The sequence below is a fragment of the Lacerta agilis genome, chromosome 16 (assembly GCF_009819535.1).
Source record: "Lacerta agilis isolate rLacAgi1 chromosome 16, rLacAgi1.pri, whole genome shotgun sequence".
Lineage (NCBI taxonomy): Eukaryota > Metazoa > Chordata > Lepidosauria > Squamata > Lacertidae > Lacerta > Lacerta agilis.
The window spans coordinates 6,721,757-6,739,369 of record NC_046327.1 but is presented as its reverse complement, the minus strand read 5'-3'; the positions used below and the strand labels follow the sequence as shown (position 1 = coordinate 6,739,369).

At 46.1% G+C, this 17,613-nt stretch overlaps 2 protein-coding genes across 2 annotated transcripts in view; one reads left to right on the top strand and one right to left on the bottom strand.

Moving 5' to 3' along the window:
• The window catches only part of ACO1 (aconitase 1), a 48,547-nt gene extending 42,245 nt beyond the window's left edge, over nucleotides 1-6,302 (top strand). The window contains exons 17-21 of the mRNA XM_033172937.1: nucleotides 283-425; nucleotides 1,094-1,241; nucleotides 2,982-3,104; nucleotides 4,309-4,494; nucleotides 5,665-6,302. Of these exons, the coding sequence (XP_033028828.1) occupies nucleotides 283-425; nucleotides 1,094-1,241; nucleotides 2,982-3,104; nucleotides 4,309-4,494; nucleotides 5,665-5,778 (714 nt within the window). The 3' untranslated portion in view covers nucleotides 5,779-6,302. The remainder of the gene's footprint in view (nucleotides 1-282; nucleotides 426-1,093; nucleotides 1,242-2,981; nucleotides 3,105-4,308; nucleotides 4,495-5,664) is intronic.
• Nucleotides 6,303-8,324: 2,022 nt separating this feature from the next.
• DDX58 (DExD/H-box helicase 58) overlaps nucleotides 8,325-17,613 on the bottom strand; it is a 31,589-nt gene continuing 22,300 nt past the window's right edge. Inside the window, exons 16-18 of the mRNA XM_033173489.1 lie at nucleotides 15,536-15,687; nucleotides 12,196-12,342; nucleotides 8,325-8,801 (exon numbers count right to left, since the gene is read on the bottom strand). Of these exons, the coding sequence (XP_033029380.1) occupies nucleotides 8,502-8,801; nucleotides 12,196-12,342; nucleotides 15,536-15,687 (599 nt within the window). The 3' untranslated portion in view covers nucleotides 8,325-8,501. The remainder of the gene's footprint in view (nucleotides 8,802-12,195; nucleotides 12,343-15,535; nucleotides 15,688-17,613) is intronic.

The following is a 17,613-nucleotide window of genomic DNA, read 5'->3' as shown; positions in this document are numbered from 1 at the left end:
AAGGCTACATAAACAACGGCACTTGCACCCTAACCATCCGAAACAGAGGCAGTGCATCTGTCCACTTTTTGCACAAATATATTCCTAAAAAATATATTGAGCAGGAAAGCGAGCTGTCACACCTAGTTTGGTTTTCCAGATTTGTTCGAGACCATCTAGGGTTGTTTTTTTGTGATTTGGATGAAGGTAGCAGTTGCAAATTTGTACGGCTGATGCTTAAAAAAACCACACCCACGTGTTTGTTTGTTTTTAAATAACTATTTTTGTGTGGCGTTCTCTCAGGCTTTGGAGCTCCCGCCACTTAAACCCATAGTTGACGCCTACGTCCTGCTCAATCTTGGTGACTCTGTGACCACGGATCATATCTCTCCTGCTGGGAACATAGCAAGAAACAGCCCAGCTGCTCGTTATTTAACCAGTAGAGGGTGAGTCAAGTATAAAAATTTCTCTGTGTGTGTGTGTCCTTAGATCAGATGTGGGCGACTACAACATCCATCTGCCCCAGCAAGAATGGCCAGTGGGCAAGGATGATAGGAGAGGTATTTCAGCATCAGGAGGTCCAAAGGTTCCCCCCCCACCTGCTTTGTGTTATTAGTTCCCTAGCTTAGTCTGTAGAGCATGAGACTCTTAATCTCAGGGTTGTGGGTTCAAGTCCCACTTTGGGCAAAAGATTCCTGCATTGTAGGGGGTTGGAGTAGATGGACCCCCCCCCCCGGTGGCCTTTACAACTCGACAGTTCTATGATTCCCCCCTCACCTCTCTCCCATTGCGCTTAACTGACTTCTCTGCTCCATAATAACCTGCGGCACTACAGATTCTTTTTGGACTTCAGCTCCCATCCTCCCTTCCCACTGGCCATCGCCTGATCCGGGTTCAAATCGGGGTTCAGAAATCCAGGGTCCCACCCTGTTCTACATGTTGGGTTAAACTGTCTGCACAGGCTGCTGGGGGAGGTGTTTTTGAAAGCCAGAAATTGAAAAACGGAGTCACCCTGGCCACAAGTTGCAGAAGGGAACATTTCGGGTTCCTTTTAGTTAACTGAGCAGCCTTCCAGCTCATGCAGCTGAGCATTGCCTTCTTTTTGTCTTGCTAGCCTAACTCCCAGAGAGTTCAACTCGTACGGTTCGCGCCGGGGCAACGACGCCATCATGGCTAGGGGAACGTTTGCAAACATACGCCTGCTGAACAAGTTTCTCAACAAGCAGGCCCCGCAAACTATCCACTTCCCGTCTGATGAAACTGTGAGTATTCTTGTCTGCATCTGCCATGGGGCTGTTTGAAACAGGACGATCCCTCATTTTAAATACAGGGGTTGTTGTTGTTCAGTCATGTCTGACTCTTCGTGACCCCATGGACCAGAGCACGCCAGGCACCCCTATCCTTCACTGCCTCCCGCAGTTTGGCCAAACTCATGTTAGTAGCTTTGAGAACACTGTCCAACCATCTCATCCTGTCGTCCCCTTCTCCTTTTGCCCTCCATCTTCCCCAACATCAGGGTCTTTTCTAGGGAGTCTTCTCTTCTCATGAGGTGGCCAAAGTACTGGAGCCTCAACTTCAGGATCTGTCCTTCTAGTGAGCATTCAGGGCTGATTTCTTTGAGAATGGATAGGTTTGATCTTCTTGCAGTCCATGGGACTCTCAAGAGTCTCCTCCAGCACCATAATTCAAAAGCATCAATTCTTCGGCGATCAGCCTTCTTTATGGTCCAGCTCTCACTTCCATACATTACTACTGGGAAAACCATAGCTTTAACTATACGGACCTTTGTCGGCAAGGTGATGTCTCTGCTTTTTAAGATGCTGTCTAGGTTTGCTCCCTCCCAAGAAGCAGGCATCTTTTAATTTCGTGACTGCTGTCACCATCTGCAGTGATCATGGAGCCCAAGAAAGTAAAATCTCTCACTGCCTCCATTTCTTCCCCTTCTATTTGCCAGGAGGTGATGGGACCAGTGGCCGTGATCTTAGTTTTTTTGATGTTGAGCTTCAGACCATATTTTGCGCTCTCCTCTTTCACCCTCATTAAAAGGGGTAGGCAGTGCTATTTTTCTAAAAAAAAAAAAGGGGGTGCTGGAACTCACTATGAATTTGTCTTGTTCTCTTAAAATGGCAAGCACAGCCACCTGAAAGGTGCCAGAACTAAGTTCTGGCTGAAAAAAAGCCCTGGGGGTAGGCAACCGTTTTATCTCTTGTGGGCCACTTCCCCTGGGGAGTAATCCGTTGTGGGGAGGACATGCCAGGAGTTGGTGGAGCCAGATGCAAATGTGTTCTGGATTAACCAGTGTGGAATAAAGACCACTGTGCTTTAATTTTCACTTTTGCCACATCACATTAATGTTCCCAATCATGCATGGGCTAACTCAGAAATAATCCCCACTGGGTTTGATGGAGTTACATTCAAATAAGTAAACAGGTGTGGGGTTTTTTTTGGGGGGGGGTAGTACAGCTGATCAGTCTAGCTAATGTTCTGGAAAGCAAGTGAGAGCAATTCCTTTCTGGCTTTAGTGTGTTGCTATTCTAAACGCACAATTGAGAGGGTCAAGGAAGGGGAAGGAATGTACAGGAACTGATGCGATCGAAGAACGCAGCAGCTTCGAAAGGTGTGGGTGGGTGGGTGGGGGCTTCATGGTCGCTCACATGTGCTTTAAAGCTTCCTCACCGTTAGCCCTCCCTGTACAAGAATGTTGCGTGGAGGGAGACTCGAATTGTGCCTCCTCTTTGAAGGGAAAGCCTATGTGTTCAGGGTTCCACGCAGCCAGCTGAGCACCTCAAATAACTTTTGCTTTCTTGGCTTTTTGTGATGCGCGACTTAACCCTGCTATTTGTTTTTAACTTAATTCTGTAATGAACATTATTTTTATGTTGCATTATTTCCCCTTCAAATCATTGGGTGATTTATGAGGCTCACTTTGCTTCGGGCGTGAAAGTGTTGGGAAGTGTTTCATTGCTCTTTCCGTGGACATCAGTTGCCCTGTGTGCTTACAGCTTGACGTGTTTGATGCTTCCGAGAGGTACCAGCAAGCAGGCCTCCCACTTATCGTGCTGGCTGGCAAGGAGTACGGCTCCGGGAGCTCCCGAGACTGGGCTGCGAAAGGGCCTTTTCTGTTGGTGAGTGAAGGGGGGTGTCCTGTGTCCAGCTGTCTGCTGCAAGCAATGCCCCACAGCTAAATATTACACCAAAGTTTGGCCGTATCCGATCTCGGCGTTTTGAAAAACAGCCTTGAAACCTTCGCATAACTTAACAGTACAGTCTTACCTCATGTTACGGCCGCTGTGGGTTACGTCTTTTTGGGTTGTGCTCTGTGCCGAACCCGGAAGTACCGGAACAGGTTAGTTCCAGGTTTAGGTGTCCGCGCATGCGCAGAAGCGCCAAATCGCGCTTTGCGCATGCACAAAAGCACCGAATTGCGTCATGCGCGCGTGCAGACGCAGCAACGCAGGTTGCGAACGCCGCGGGTTGCGAACGCGCCTCCCGCATGGATCGCATTCGCAACCCGAGTGTCCACTTTACCTCATTGCTATCCGTGGTTCTGAAATGCCTGCTGCCAAAGTGAAGATATGAAGTAAAAATGTTGTTTGAACTGCAGTATCCAAAGAGAGTTGCATTTTTCCACACATTTACAAACTTTGTGAGCTCTGCAAATGCAAGGTTGGATTTAAATTTGATCTTAAATTCGGTGTATGTGTGTGTGTTAAATGAATGAACAATGGCAGTTAGTGGCGTTTTGGAAACTGGTTCTAAATGCCCATTGAGAACTTTACCCAAGAGAACTTTGCAGTCGGCCACAATGCACAAACTGGAAATAAAAGATATATTTGCAAATGCTTTAGGCATGCTTTAGGACACCCCGCCTCTGGGTGAAGCTGAACAACTTTGGTAAAGCCTCCCCTCCCAAAAGCTCAACAACGTTGGTCAATCCAACGGGTAGATCACGGCCAGGTTTTTTAATAGTGGGAGTAGATTGCAGTCTCTTGGGAGTTGGACATGCCTGCTTTAGGTTAACCAAGCAAGACAAAGAGGAAAACGCTTATGCCAGCTTGTGGGGGGTGGCACTGAGCAAGCCTCCTGCCAGCTGCGTGCGACCAATCTCTCTTCTTCCCCCAAACATGCAGGAGACCTCAAAATGGGGTGTTTCAAGGGCAGGGAGAGGACAGGGCTGAATCAGCCTGGGATCTGATGGATTTGGGGCCAGACCCCAACTGGTGTCTCAGCCATCAGAGGCCACCGTCAGACCCAGCGGCTACATCCGCCAGTCATCTAACGCATAAGTGGTTGTTACCTATGTGCTTTCTCTCTCTGTGTGTTTTTCAGGGCATCAAAGCTGTCCTCGCAGAGAGCTATGAACGGATCCACCGCAGTAATCTCGTGGGAATGGGAGTGATTCCTCTGCAGTATTTGCCTGGCGAGGATGCGGATAGTCTTGGGCTGACGGGGCGGGAACGCTACACGATCATAATTCCCGAGTCGATAGTGCCCAGAATGAACGTCCAGATCAAAGTAAGAGATTCCATGGGCGACCATGTGGTGTAGGCAATAAGCGATAAGCCCAATGATACCGTGTCGCCTTAAAGTATACCAAGTGGGGTCCCAAGTCCCACAAGTTTGATTGCCACTTCTGCATCACGCATGAACAGCGCTGTGTTTATTTGATCAAGGCATGCAGGTGGCACTGTGGTCTAAACCACTGAACCTCTTGGGCTTGCCAATCGGAAGGTTGGCGGTTTGAATCCAAGCGATGCGGTGAGCTCCCGTTGCTCTGTCCCAGCTCCTGCCAACCTAACAGTTCAAAAACACACCAGTGCAAGTAGATAAGCAGGTACTGCTGCGGTGAGAATGTAAACAGCATTTCCATGCGCGCTGTTTTCCGTCACGGTGTCCCGTTCCGCCAGAAGCGGTTTAGTCCTGCTGGCCACATGACCCAGAAAGCTGTCTGTGGACAAATACCGTCTCCCTCCGCCTGAAAGCGAGTTGAGCGCCGCAACCCCATAGTCGCCTTTGACTGGACTTAACCGTCCAGGGATCCTTTACCTTTAACCTTATTTGATCAGAAAAGGCACAGCTTCCTCATACTATGGAGGCTAGAGCAGAAGATGGAATCGGAGCCTTAAAATTGTTACTATTTATTATGGGGAGGTGTAGTATGAATGGGTCGAATCATGGAATTGTAGAGTTGGAAGGGACCCTGGGGGTCATCTTGCCCAACCCCCTGCAAAGCAGGAATCTTTTTGCCCAACGTGGGACTCAAACCCATGACCCTGGAATTAAGAGTCTCCTGCTCTACCGACTGAGCTAGATCACATGTCGGGCAGTTGCTTCATTTTTGGGTACCATCGTTGAGCCTGGAGAAACTGGGTTGGGGAGAGCTTTCAAGCCAGTTTCTTCAATCAGCTGGAACATGGGAATTGGGTCAAGGAAAAAGGAATGCTTTGCCTTCAACCAAGGCATGTAAGGGGTGGGCCAAGGGGTGTGTGTGGAGGACACATAGCTTGTTCCCAGTATGGTAAACCAGACTGAACTAGGATTGCTACATCTGACCTGGGCTGCAGGAGGCAAGGGTTTGAAATCATGGTGTGGCCCACGTGCCTTTTTTTCTTTTGAGAGGGAGATATTGAGCACTGCTTGCTGATGCTTTATATATATATCTCTCTCTCTCTCTCCTTTCAACAGCTGGATACAGGGAAAACCTTCCAAGCCACCATGAGGTTTGACACAGACGTGGAACTGACCTATTTCCGTAATGGCGGCATCTTGAACTATATGATTCGCAAAATGGCTGTCTAGTCTCAAAAGGCCACTGTGCCACTGTCCAGTTATCAAGAAATCTGCCTTTTCGTGATGAGAAATTCACAGTAATTGTGGGGAAGCTACACAAATATTGTCTAAAACCTGTGTTGGTTGTATTTCAAGGTGGTATTTTTTGCAACCATTAGAATGGGAGCCTAGATGCCTTGACCACCCGACCACCATTGACCTCATCCTGCCTCCAGTACCTTATTTTGTGTGGGTGAGTAGAATGAGAAATTCAGATTAACGCAGGGCTTACCCTTAGCTTCTTCAATATTTCGTATAGTAAGAGACAGTTGTTTTTTGTTCCATGTGCCCGAGAGATGAAATAATCAAGTATGGTGGTCTCGTATCTGTTGAAAGAGTTAATCATTTCCCTTGAAAATCTAATCCTGCTAAAATTATTAAATGGCTTAGCTCTTATATCCGAGAGGGTGAGTGCTCTCTCCTTCTGTGATCATGTGTGAGGTGCAAGGAGAATGAAAGACCATTTATAATAAAATTTAATCTATTTTCAAAAACACTGATTTCACCTCTCTCTCTTTTCTAAAGCTTGTTTTTATATATTGTGGATTTTGGTTTCTGAGCTTAAGTTTACTAAGCAGTGTGTATAGGCTGCTTCAGAATACAAACAAGAGTTTTTCAGTGGCATGATATTGAACGAGCAATGTTTCCACACATACACAAAAAAACCTTCCAATTTTGTGCCAACGAAAATTGGGCTTATATCCATGTTGCAGCTGCAGTAGTTATTAAATATCTATCCCACAACTTCCTCCAAAGCAGTCTAGCGCAGGAACCATGTTGATACTGAAGAAATGCAATTAAACCTTCCAAAAACAATCACCTCCTCTTGAAACTAGTAATTTCAGGGTGGCCAAGGACAGGACTTTAAACCATCAAATGCCTGGGTAGACTGGAATGTTTTTAAATTTCTCCTAAAACTTACTGATGGTACTTCACTAGGAAGGGCATTCCAAAAACTGGGTGGGGAAACCACCCAAAAGGCCCTGGCAGCAACACAAACAGGGCCTGTGCTAATCATGGAGCCCAAGATGGTTGATACAGCGGAAATTACTCTTTTAAGTACTTTGGTCCCAAGCTTGGTACCGTAGTACTGATACCTTAAGTTGGACTCAGTAGCTCAATGGCAACCAGTGCAGTTCTGTAAAAATCAGTGTAGTCATAGAATTATAGAATTGTAGAGTTGGGAGGTATCTCAAGAGTCATCTAGTCCAACCCTCTGCAGCCTTCTTGGTCCTGCCCCACTTACCAACCCATTAGCCAAATTCTGCACTAGCCACAGCCTCCAGACCATTTTTAAGGGCGGCCTCACAGCAGCACAGACAGGTCGTCACCAGAGCATGGACAACTTCATTAGACAAAACTCTTGATACGATGAGCTATACACATCCATGTTGGATGCTGATACAGTCAAGATCAGCTGAAACACGTCAAAGGTGAATAAAAGTTGGAGACGAGGGAGCCATTAATAAAAGCTAAAATCTGTTGCAAAATGCAACTCAAATCTGTATTCATTTCTTGCCAGAAAATAGTTTTACAGTGGTACCTTGGTTTAAGAACAGCCCTGTTTACGAACTCATCAGTATACCAACTCCGCAAAATCGGAAGTAGTGCGGTTTGAGAACTTTACGTCGGTCTAAGAACGGAATCCGAGCGGTGGAAGGGCACCGGCGGCGGAAGGCCTCATTAGGAAAAGCGCGCCTTGGTTTAAGAATGGCTTTGGTTTAAGAACAGACTTCTGGAACGGATTAAGTTCGTAAACCGAGGTACCGCTGTACTTCGGATTTGAGACTTCCTGTCAAAACATGTATTTTTTATTTGGTTGAAATAGAAGACCCTAAGGTACAGTGAATCATGTTTTTGGTTAGGAGCAGCGTTCTGAATGACCCATTAAGTCAAAATGGTCAAATACTAAGTCTGATCTGATCCCTCCTAGATAGCACATTTACCTACAAAGAGCTTAACATTCCTAGAGCAATAATCATGCCGCAGACAGAATGGGTTTAAAGTGGCTTTAATTAATTAATTAATTAATTATAAAGAATTTCCTTCATTTGAAAGACTTGACAGTAGCTTGAGGACGGCATTTGGAACAAGGAGTGTAGAGAACTCGAAACCTTTTTGCATGCATGAGTTAATGTTTTTTTGCCCAAGGTTGTTTCGCTGCCTTGGAATCCAACCTACTTTATAGTTACAAACAAAGGCTGTACAAATCATCTACGCCACCTTGCCCTTATTGGAAGAAGAAAATAATGCAGATATAATTACGACATTATCTTCCTTCAGGTTTCCAGTACATGCACAAAGTTGTCAACCCATCACAAAGAGTGCCACACATGACAGATGTGATTGGGAGAGAGGTTTGATCTATTTAAGAACTTCAACGTGCATGTGGCAAATACTGTTAAGGTTCCAATCAACCTACCAAGCTTTCGTTCTTTCTTTAATAATAATAATAATAATAATAATAATAATAATAGGTTTTGCAGAATGGCATTTGATCAAGCAATGCTGACTACAAAATACACCAAAGGAAGCTTCTACAGTAATTGCAATGATAAAACGCAGAGTTTAATACAATTAACAGCAGATGCACTCAATGTTAGCCTTCCCCTTTAATAGTTGTAAAAATGGAAGGTGGCCTGCTTGTTCGTTCAGAACAAAGGTTCCACAAGTAGCTTGGCCCGTTCTGCATTTTAATCGGACATTTCTTCAAAGTCAAATTCTTTCAGCGCAAAATTAACTTCTTTCCATTTCCGGAAATAATCCTGCTTCCCCTTGACGACGTCGTATACCGAAAAGCTCTCGATTTTTATGATGGGTATGTCCTCAAATGCCTTGTACTTCACTGCGATGCCCCAGTCATGGTGGCATTTGGCATTGCTGCAGTATATCTTGCTTTTCTTCTCAAAGTGACCCCAGTGGATCGGTTTGCTATGAGCCTTTGTTATATACCGGTTCCTGAAGTTCTTATCTATGACAGTGTGGTGAGCTACCTAAGAAGAAAAATGTACAAGTTACATCAACATTCATCCCAGACTTAGGACTAGTCCTACACAGGCATAGTCTGCACCTTGAGTGAAAAGCAGCAAAAACATTTTCATAATGTCCCCCCCCCAAAAAAGCTCAACAACTGAATTTTACTTCTTGAAACATGGCAGCCCTATTCTTTTATGGGGTTTGCCATTGCACAAAGGTGGGGAAATGTTTTCACCCAAAGAGCCACGTTCCCTTCTGGGCAACATCCTGAGTTCCACAGGCCAGGCTGGGTAGATTGGGAAGGCTAGAGACAAAAGTGGGCACAGCAACCAACAGTACCTTTGCACAATAGGCGTGTGTGTGTGTGTGTACACACATGCATTACAAGGGCAAGTTCCTTTTTTTAATTTATTGGGTTTTAGCAATAAAGACACACATAATACAACACACACTACAAAAAACAAAACTACGAAACAATACAAAAAAAAGAAAACTTACACACACTTATTTAGCTATCCTTATCCTCTTTCTGAACAATATTTTGGGACTTCCTCTCGTCCTCTCTTCTGCGTTCATTTCTAATCTTCTTTAGTAACTTTGTGACATTGTAAAATCTTCCTTCTCACAACTAATCTAATCTTACACATCCTAATCCTTTTATACCTAAAATCTTATTCCTAATAAAATAAACATTATACAACTCCAACTTCTTATATCCTCTCTTAACTTAACTTCTGATTGCTATAGCCTAAATATCTTCTGATTCCAATTTCATATATTTATTCATCACATCCTTTCAAATAATTATGCAAGTTCCAATAGGGCAAAAAACTCTCTGGATGGAGCCCAAAGAGAACTCCAACATTCATTTAAACACACACACACACACACACACACACCATGAAAATATCTGACTTTGCTCTAAACATATTGAATACAGGTTTTGTTCCCAGTATTCCCACCCTGCGCAAACTGCCACAAAGTTTCAGTGCAACCAACCCATGGTGTAGTGTCCTGGGTGGGCCCTGGGTGCAGAATCCTGAGGGGACGCTGTGGCGATCACCCAAACTTAGGAATGGCATGGAAGGAGTTAAAAGGAATAACCAGTAAGAACCTTTAGGGGGCGGAGTTATGTGGGCTATATAAACCCCTCCCGGGGAAGTAAGAGGGTTCGTTGGTTCTTTGGTTCTTTAGTCTTTAGGCTTGTCTTTTGTCTTTGACTTGGGGGCTTGTCCGTGGGTATTGAGAGGTTGGAAGAAGGGTGGCAAGGGAAGGAGTAGGAACAGGGGTGGGAGAAATCGTTGGGCACTGTTGTTAACAAGAACACAACCAAGAAAGTACTGTTTATTCAGAGACCACATGCTTATGTACTAAACGTCAAATAAAACAGTTTTGTTCCAATATTCTCCTTGACTGAACTGAGTGAAATAAATACCAGACAAACTGGTTGGTGGCAGCGGTTAATTAATAAAGTGGTGAGTGCAGGTATCAACGGACCGTTAAACGTCTGGGGGACCTGTGCAGGTTGAGCGAACCGCCACAGACGCAACCCGGTGCTCCCGCTTTCCGCAGCCTCGGGGAGGCGAGCCGCACCCAGCCTGGGCCTTCAGGACTGTGGTGCGGCCTCCTCATGGCTGGACAATGGACACCCCACCCCTGGGTGGAACTCCCACCAGCCAAAGCATGGACTTTTCCTGGCCTGTTCTGGTCCTTCCCTGAGGCCTCCCTCCTAGTGTGTGTCCTTGGGCAATGGGCATGTCCTGCAGCATGAGCACATAGAGGAGAGTCTCTCGATCGCCCAGGACCCGCGAGTTCCCGTCCTTGCACTGCACGGCCAAGGAGAGGCAGTTGGCGAAGGGCTGTGCTTTGTGCCTCGGCCAGCTCGCTGCAGCTGCAACTCCGGTGCTGCTGGGAGGTACGACACCAAGCTTGCAAAGGATCGCCAGCCACTACTCCTGCTGGGAGCTCGCTGAGCTGAGAGGATGAACATGGCGACCGGTGGGTGACCCCATGAGGAGCAGCCGCTGCAGGGGCACAGTGAAGTCTGCCTGTTGACGTCTGCGAGGAGATTAGGGGTCCCAATCCTTGCCTCGCCCCGGGGAGCTGGCAATGCAAGCTACGCCACTGCAACCAGCCATTGACCAAGTGGCAAGCGCTAAGTGACGGTGTGAGCTCCCGTTGCTCGGTCCCTGCTCCTGCCCACCTAGCAGTTCGAAAGCACGTCAAAGTGCAAGTAGATAAATAGGTACCGCTCCGGCGGGAAGGTAAATGGCATTTCCGTGCGCTGCTCTAGTTCGCCAGAAGCGGCTTAGTCATGCTGGCCGCATGACCTGGAAGCTGTACGCCGGCTCTCTTGGGCAGTAATGCGAGATGAGCGCCGCAACCCCAGAGTCGGAGACGACTGGACCGAATGGTCAGGGATCCTAAGCGCTACGTGAGCTTGTAGCACCTTGGTAAGCTATTCACCGCATTTGCCCTGCTTGAGAATCTTACCGCATGTCTCCATCTGATCACAAATACGCAGAAGCAGCAGTGTGGCAAGACCTCACTCGCCACAGCAATATAGGTGAGCTATTGGCTACAGAGCCACTGTGGTTACATTTGTCGTTTGACTAAAATGGTCATCCATTTTTATAGAGGCATAGGATCCTTTTTGTTTCCCCCTCAAAGCATTTGGGCACATGAGATATGGCCTGCTTCTCACAGCAAGGGACCCGGGCAAAAACACACACAGATTATATCATTTATTTGGTGCACAAAATTTCACTTGCATCCCATTACAACCGGAAGCCAATACGGGTGCTACCCAACCAAGGCTGGGCTACAACTCCCAACATCCCTGCCTATTGGCCAAGGCTGATGGGGATCTGGGAGTCCAAAACATAGGAGGGCAACAGGTCACTGAAGGTGCTTCTAATATTGGATAGCTTTAGCACAGGGATAGGCAACCTAAGGCCTGTGGGCTGGATGCGGCCCAATCGCCTTCTCAATCTGGCCTGCGGATGGTCTGGGAATCAGCGTGTTTTTACATGAGTAGAATGTGTCCTTTTATGTAAAATGCTTCTCTGGGTTATTTGTGGGGCACAGGAATTCGTTCATTCCCCCGCCCCCCGCCCCAAATATAGTCTGGCCCACCACATGGTCTGAGGGACGGTGGACCGGCCCGTGGCTGAAAAAGGTTGCTGACCCCTGCTTTAGCATATTCAGGAATCAAACGTTTTCTGTCTCTTTTGTAGGAAATGTGTGCTTTTTTGTGCATTCTGCGTAGTCTGAGCAGAAAAAAACACACAAGTGAAGCAAAATTCACCACCCATGCCCTCATCTATAAATGACAAAATTGGTTAAAAACAACAACAACACAAAACCCACACCGTGAGACATAATCCGCAAGAATTCCCACTGTAAGTTTACCTCAAGCACCCGGATGTCTTCCACGTCACAAGCGTGTGCTTTGCACTTCCCGCACAACAATTTCCGCTTGCCCGTCTGCAGCTTGGGCTGAGGCTCCTTCTTCTTGGAATCTTGAATTTTCTTTTGTATCTTCTGCAACTCGCTTATCTAAGGGGAATGGAGCGGTCAGAACAGAGGGCGAGAGATAACCACTTCTCTGGGGAGCCAGAATACTCCTGGAGGCTGCTGATTATTGCGGAGGGCAGAATACTTCAACGTAGGGAATAACGCAACGAAGGGTCATGGGGGAGAGCACAATTTACCGTATTTTTCTGTGTAGAACACGCCCCAGTGTATAAGACGCCCCCTATTTTTGGGGACTCGGAATTAAGAAAATTGTTGTTGAGCTTTTTGGGGGGAGGACTGCCCAGAGTTGTTATTAATAATAATAATAATAATAATAATAATAATAATAATAACCCTCACTGTTTCCTAGCTCAGTTTCAGGAGCACAGGAGGTCGCAACTGCTGCTCAACGCAGAGATGAGGCAGCAAGAGGGATGTTTGCCCAGAGTGTTGATGCAGCCTAATGCCACCACATAGATGTTTTGGCCAGCGCTTGTGAGACCTGGAAGACCCTAGCCCAGTTTCCTGGGGCTGAGGGACTGGCTGAAGAGGCTTTGGAGAGCCTGCCCCCAGCTCAGCTTAATTTCCTGTCAGGTTGTACACCTGCACCTGGTCATGTGCTGAGGCCAAGAGATAAGGCCAAGGTCATCTGGCTGGGTTTCCAACAAAGATTAAAAATACATTAAAATGTCACAAATTAAAAACTTCCCTAAAGAAGTTGTTGAGCTTTTTTTTTGGGGGGGGGGGTTGCCGAAAATCACTCATGTGACTTAACAACGCTTCCTATCACATGTGACGCAGAAGCCACCAATCATATGACCGCTCATCACCAGCAGCAGCAGCAGCAGCCAATCGACAAAAGCCATTGACACAGCCACCAATCACCCACCCTACCATCGCTGACAGTCTCCTGCTCATGGCAGCAACCGCTCCCCCGTCCCTCCCATGCAGTATCCGTGTATAAGACGACCCTGATTTTTATAGTTCCAGTTACAGGTGGGTAGCCGTGTTGGTCTGCCATAGTCGAAAGAGAAGTGGCTGAATTGCAACTAATCACCAAACTTAAAACCATGGAGAAACCTGGTCTGAACAAAGACATTGGATTCTTATCTCATTATACATAACAAAGCTATCTTTAGCCATCTCACCCCTTGCCTTTCCCTGCAAGACTAATTGCAGCCGTTAAGAGTCGTCTACAGGTTTTCCACACCTATCAGCTGATCACCCATTCCCACCACCCTCTGAGTAATACCCCTCCCCACTCCCTCACTATATTTAAGGATCTGGTGACTTCTGTTTCAGTGTATCTGAAGAAGTGTGCATGCACACGAAAGCTCATACTAAGAACAAACTCAGTTGGTCTCTAAGATGCTACTGGAAAGAATTTTCTATTTTGTTCTGATTTTTATACATTCTTTTAACGTACAAAAACCTCGTATTACACACAGAAAAGTACGGTATATCCTGAAGCTCCCAGGTGGATCTCCAGGCAAGGTTGGAAATGTCTCCTGCCTAAAACCCTGGAGAGTAGGGCTGGGTATTATATCAATATTGTCTCCCAAACCGGTTTGAAGTCCGTATCGTGATATTGGTTTCATATCAAATCAAATATCTTTAATACGGTCGAAGACCAGAGAACAATTTGTAAAAGCATAATATCGTAAATTGTATTGTGCTACAAATGGAAATAAAAATGCGGGCCAATTCACGGAATTGGTGCTAACATTTAAAACTAAGTTTCAGCCTTTTAAAGTTTTAAAATTTAAATTCACAAGCCTCTACTGTCTATTATCGTTCCATCGGGGGTTAAAATTCGATCTCCTATGCTGACATCACTGCCTGATAATTTCGGGATCTTTATCAGCTAGGAGGTGTCTGATATAGTTATCATCTGTGCTACCGGGTAATTTCCTCAGAATCGGTTCGATCAGCTCTTTTTCTTGAGTCTCAATATAATGGGCAGTGTAGAATAACATGCCCGATGTATTGGTTTCATAATTTTTCACTTGGCTATATATTGCAAATCATGATGTGTGTTAGAGATGGGCGATACATCTCCCAAAACTGATTTGAAGTCCCTAGCATGATATTGGTTTCAGAATTTTTGACCTGGCAACATATTGTGAATCACAATTGTGTGTGTGTGCTATGCAAAAATCACAATGTGGGGAGGACGGTGAAGCCAGCCAACCCTTACTTCAATCCTGATATACGTCAACGTTTAGCTGGTGTGATATATTGGGATGTTGAAAACCAGATTATCGCCTAGGCCTACTGGAGAGAAAATGCCCGTCAGTGTGGCCAATGGTCAGATGGGCCAATGGTTCTGAGTCCGCATATGGAAGCTTTTTAAAGACATTCAAAATTTAGGCAGGTCTTTGCAGTGGCGGAGGAAGGGGGGTGCAGTGGGGGCAGATTCGCCCCGGGTGTCACCACTGAGGGGGGTGACAAAATGCCAGGCAGCATTCACAGTGAGGCCTGCAGTGCGCTCGAGCCACTGGGGGGGAACACAGCTTGAGTACACGCAGGTTCTGCGCTGCGCAAACAGTCCGCCCACCGCCTCCCCCCAGCTGTAGGGTGGCTAAGTGGGAGGAGGCAGGCAGACTCCTCAGAGGCCCCGCGGAGCGTCCTGCCCCGCCTCATGCCACCCCCACAGGTGGCTGGCAGTGCTGTCAAGTATCCCGTTTCCCCCGGGAATCTCCCTTATTTCAAGCAGTTTCCCGCTGCTATCCCTTATTTTTTATATCCCTTTAATTTCCCGTTTTTTCCAAAGGAAGCAGCTCCTCTCCCTCCCCCTGCTGGCCAGGGACTGGGAAGACTTCGCCTCCTTGCAGCCTCAAAGCAAGCGGGAGCCATTTCCCGCGCTTACAGGCGTCGTAGCCCACGGGCAGCGTTTCCAAAATACAGTAAGCCTACTGCGCCCGTTCACACCAGTGCCGCCCACTTTTGCTTCTGGCTCCGCCCACTACTGCCATGTGACTGTCCCGGGGATAGGTGAGGCTGCTGATCCCTTATTTTCAAATCCGAAACTTGACAGCTATGGACTGGCTGGCGCTGCCCCTGGGCTCAGGGCATGTGCGCCGCCCCAGGCGCCGGATCGGATTGCTCCGCCGCTGGGCCTCTGTGCTTGCCTTCTCCCAGGAACTCTGCTTCTGAGCTCCAGAAATCCCTCAAGGGGCCAACGGGAGGAGAGTTTTTTGTTCCTGTTTGAAAGCAAAGTATAAAATGGAGTCACCTTCTGTGCAAATGTCTCCTCGTCCCACTTCTGCACTCTCTCGATGGCTTGGTTCATCATCTCTTCCTTTAAGATGTTATATTTCTCGTTCTCCTCCTGTTCTTTTTTGCTCGTCACAAGGATGCACTTACTGTCTTTGGCTCTTCCGCGTCCTGAAGGCGGCACAGAACAAACAGGTTTAGAAACCACAGAGCGAGGGAAGGCGGCGGGACACCCACCACCACTCTCACTTTGAGGGGGAAGGAGGCCAGAAAAAAACCCAGGCATGAAAGTGAACATGACATGTCCTGGGATAGCTCAGTTGGCGGAGCAGGAAACTCTTGAATCTCAGGGTCGTGGGTTCGAAACCCAAGCTGGGCAACAAGATTCCTCCATTAAAAGTGGGTTGGACTAGATGACCCTCATGGTCCCTTCCCAACTTTACAATTCTACAATCTGTTTAAAAAAAAATACGGCTGCGCATTTGTGTATATAAATGGATAATCAGTGCCATCTCAAAATTGAGCATGACGACATTTGAGAAAATCCATAAGATTGTGGCTTTGTCAAAGCTTGCGATTCTGTTCCTTATTCCCATTTCTCAATGAATGACGAAAGTCAGTGTGGTGCAGTGGTTATCGTGGGCTAACCACCTGGGAGACGCGAGTTCAGATCACCATTCAACCAGGAAGTTCCCTGGGGCAGTTGCTTCACAGGGAATAAAACGGGAAAAGGAAGAACCGTGTGTGCCACTTAAGAGTTACTTACAGGAAAAGGGGCATTTAAGTATAGTAATAAATGAAAATCAAACTAGTCGTAGGTACGTAACAGCGAATAATATATATGACTGAAAAAAGATACAGCTTAGTTACATTGGCTTGGTGCCAGCTTCCTTCAAGGCTCACCTTGCCCCCAACTTGCCCTACTCAATCACTTAGATCTCTGGAACGTCCACTTCCAGAAGCGTCATATAAATGTTCATTTTGTATATATCAGGAGCTGATATTTCAGTGTAGCAGCTCCTAGGCTTTGGATCTCCCTGCCTATTAACCTTCTTTTAATTTCACCCAGTCTACCCAGGCACGCAATTTAGTTATGTACCTTGGTTCTTGAACGCCTTGTGACTCAGATGTTTTGGCTCCCGAACACCGCAAACCCAGAAGTTAAGTGTCCTGGTTTGCGAACTTTTTTTTGGAAGCCGGACATCGGACACAGCTTCCGCTTGAGTGCAGGAAGATCCTGCAGCCAATCAGAAGCCACACCTTGTTTTTCGAATGGTTCTGGGAGTCGAACGGACTCCCAGAACGAATTAAGTTTGACAACCAAGGTACGACTGTGCAGTTGTTTCAAACATTTGCTGATTTTATCTCTGTGTTATTGATAATGGTTACTGAATGCTTCTATTCAATGGTAAATTACACTATAAATAATCAAATCTAATACGCAAACACATATTTAAATTTAAAGCATCATAAGGCGGAACATTATATGGGTATTTTTCATTCCAAAACGTGTGGATTTTGGAATATATGTTTCATGCACACACTACTCAGAGGGTTTTTTATTATTACCATTGAGACGTTTACAAATTTTTCCTAAATAAATTCGAAAATTGAAAGTTTATTGTTGCAATTAGGAGTTGTGCAATGCAGCATTGCCCTAGAAGCCCCTTGGATGTGTAGAGGACTGCACAACACCAGGCAGAAACCCACACATATAATCAGGTGAATATGTACAGATGAAACTCGAAAAATTAGAATATTGTGGAAAAGTCCATTTAGGGAAGCAATTGTTTTCATTAGCTACTGGAGTTTAATATATGAGATAGACGCATGACATGCAAAGCGAGATATGTCAAGCCTTTGCTTGTTATAATTGTGATGATTATGGCGTACAGCCGATGAGAACCCCAAAGTTGAAATTGTTAATTTGGGGTTCTCATCAGCTGTATGCCATAATCATCACAATTATAACAAATAAAGGCTTGCCATATCTCGCTTTGCATGTCATGAGTTTATCTCGTATATTAGTTTCACCTTTTAGTTGAATTACTGAAAGAAATGAACCTTTCCACAATATTCTAATTTTTTGAGTTTCAC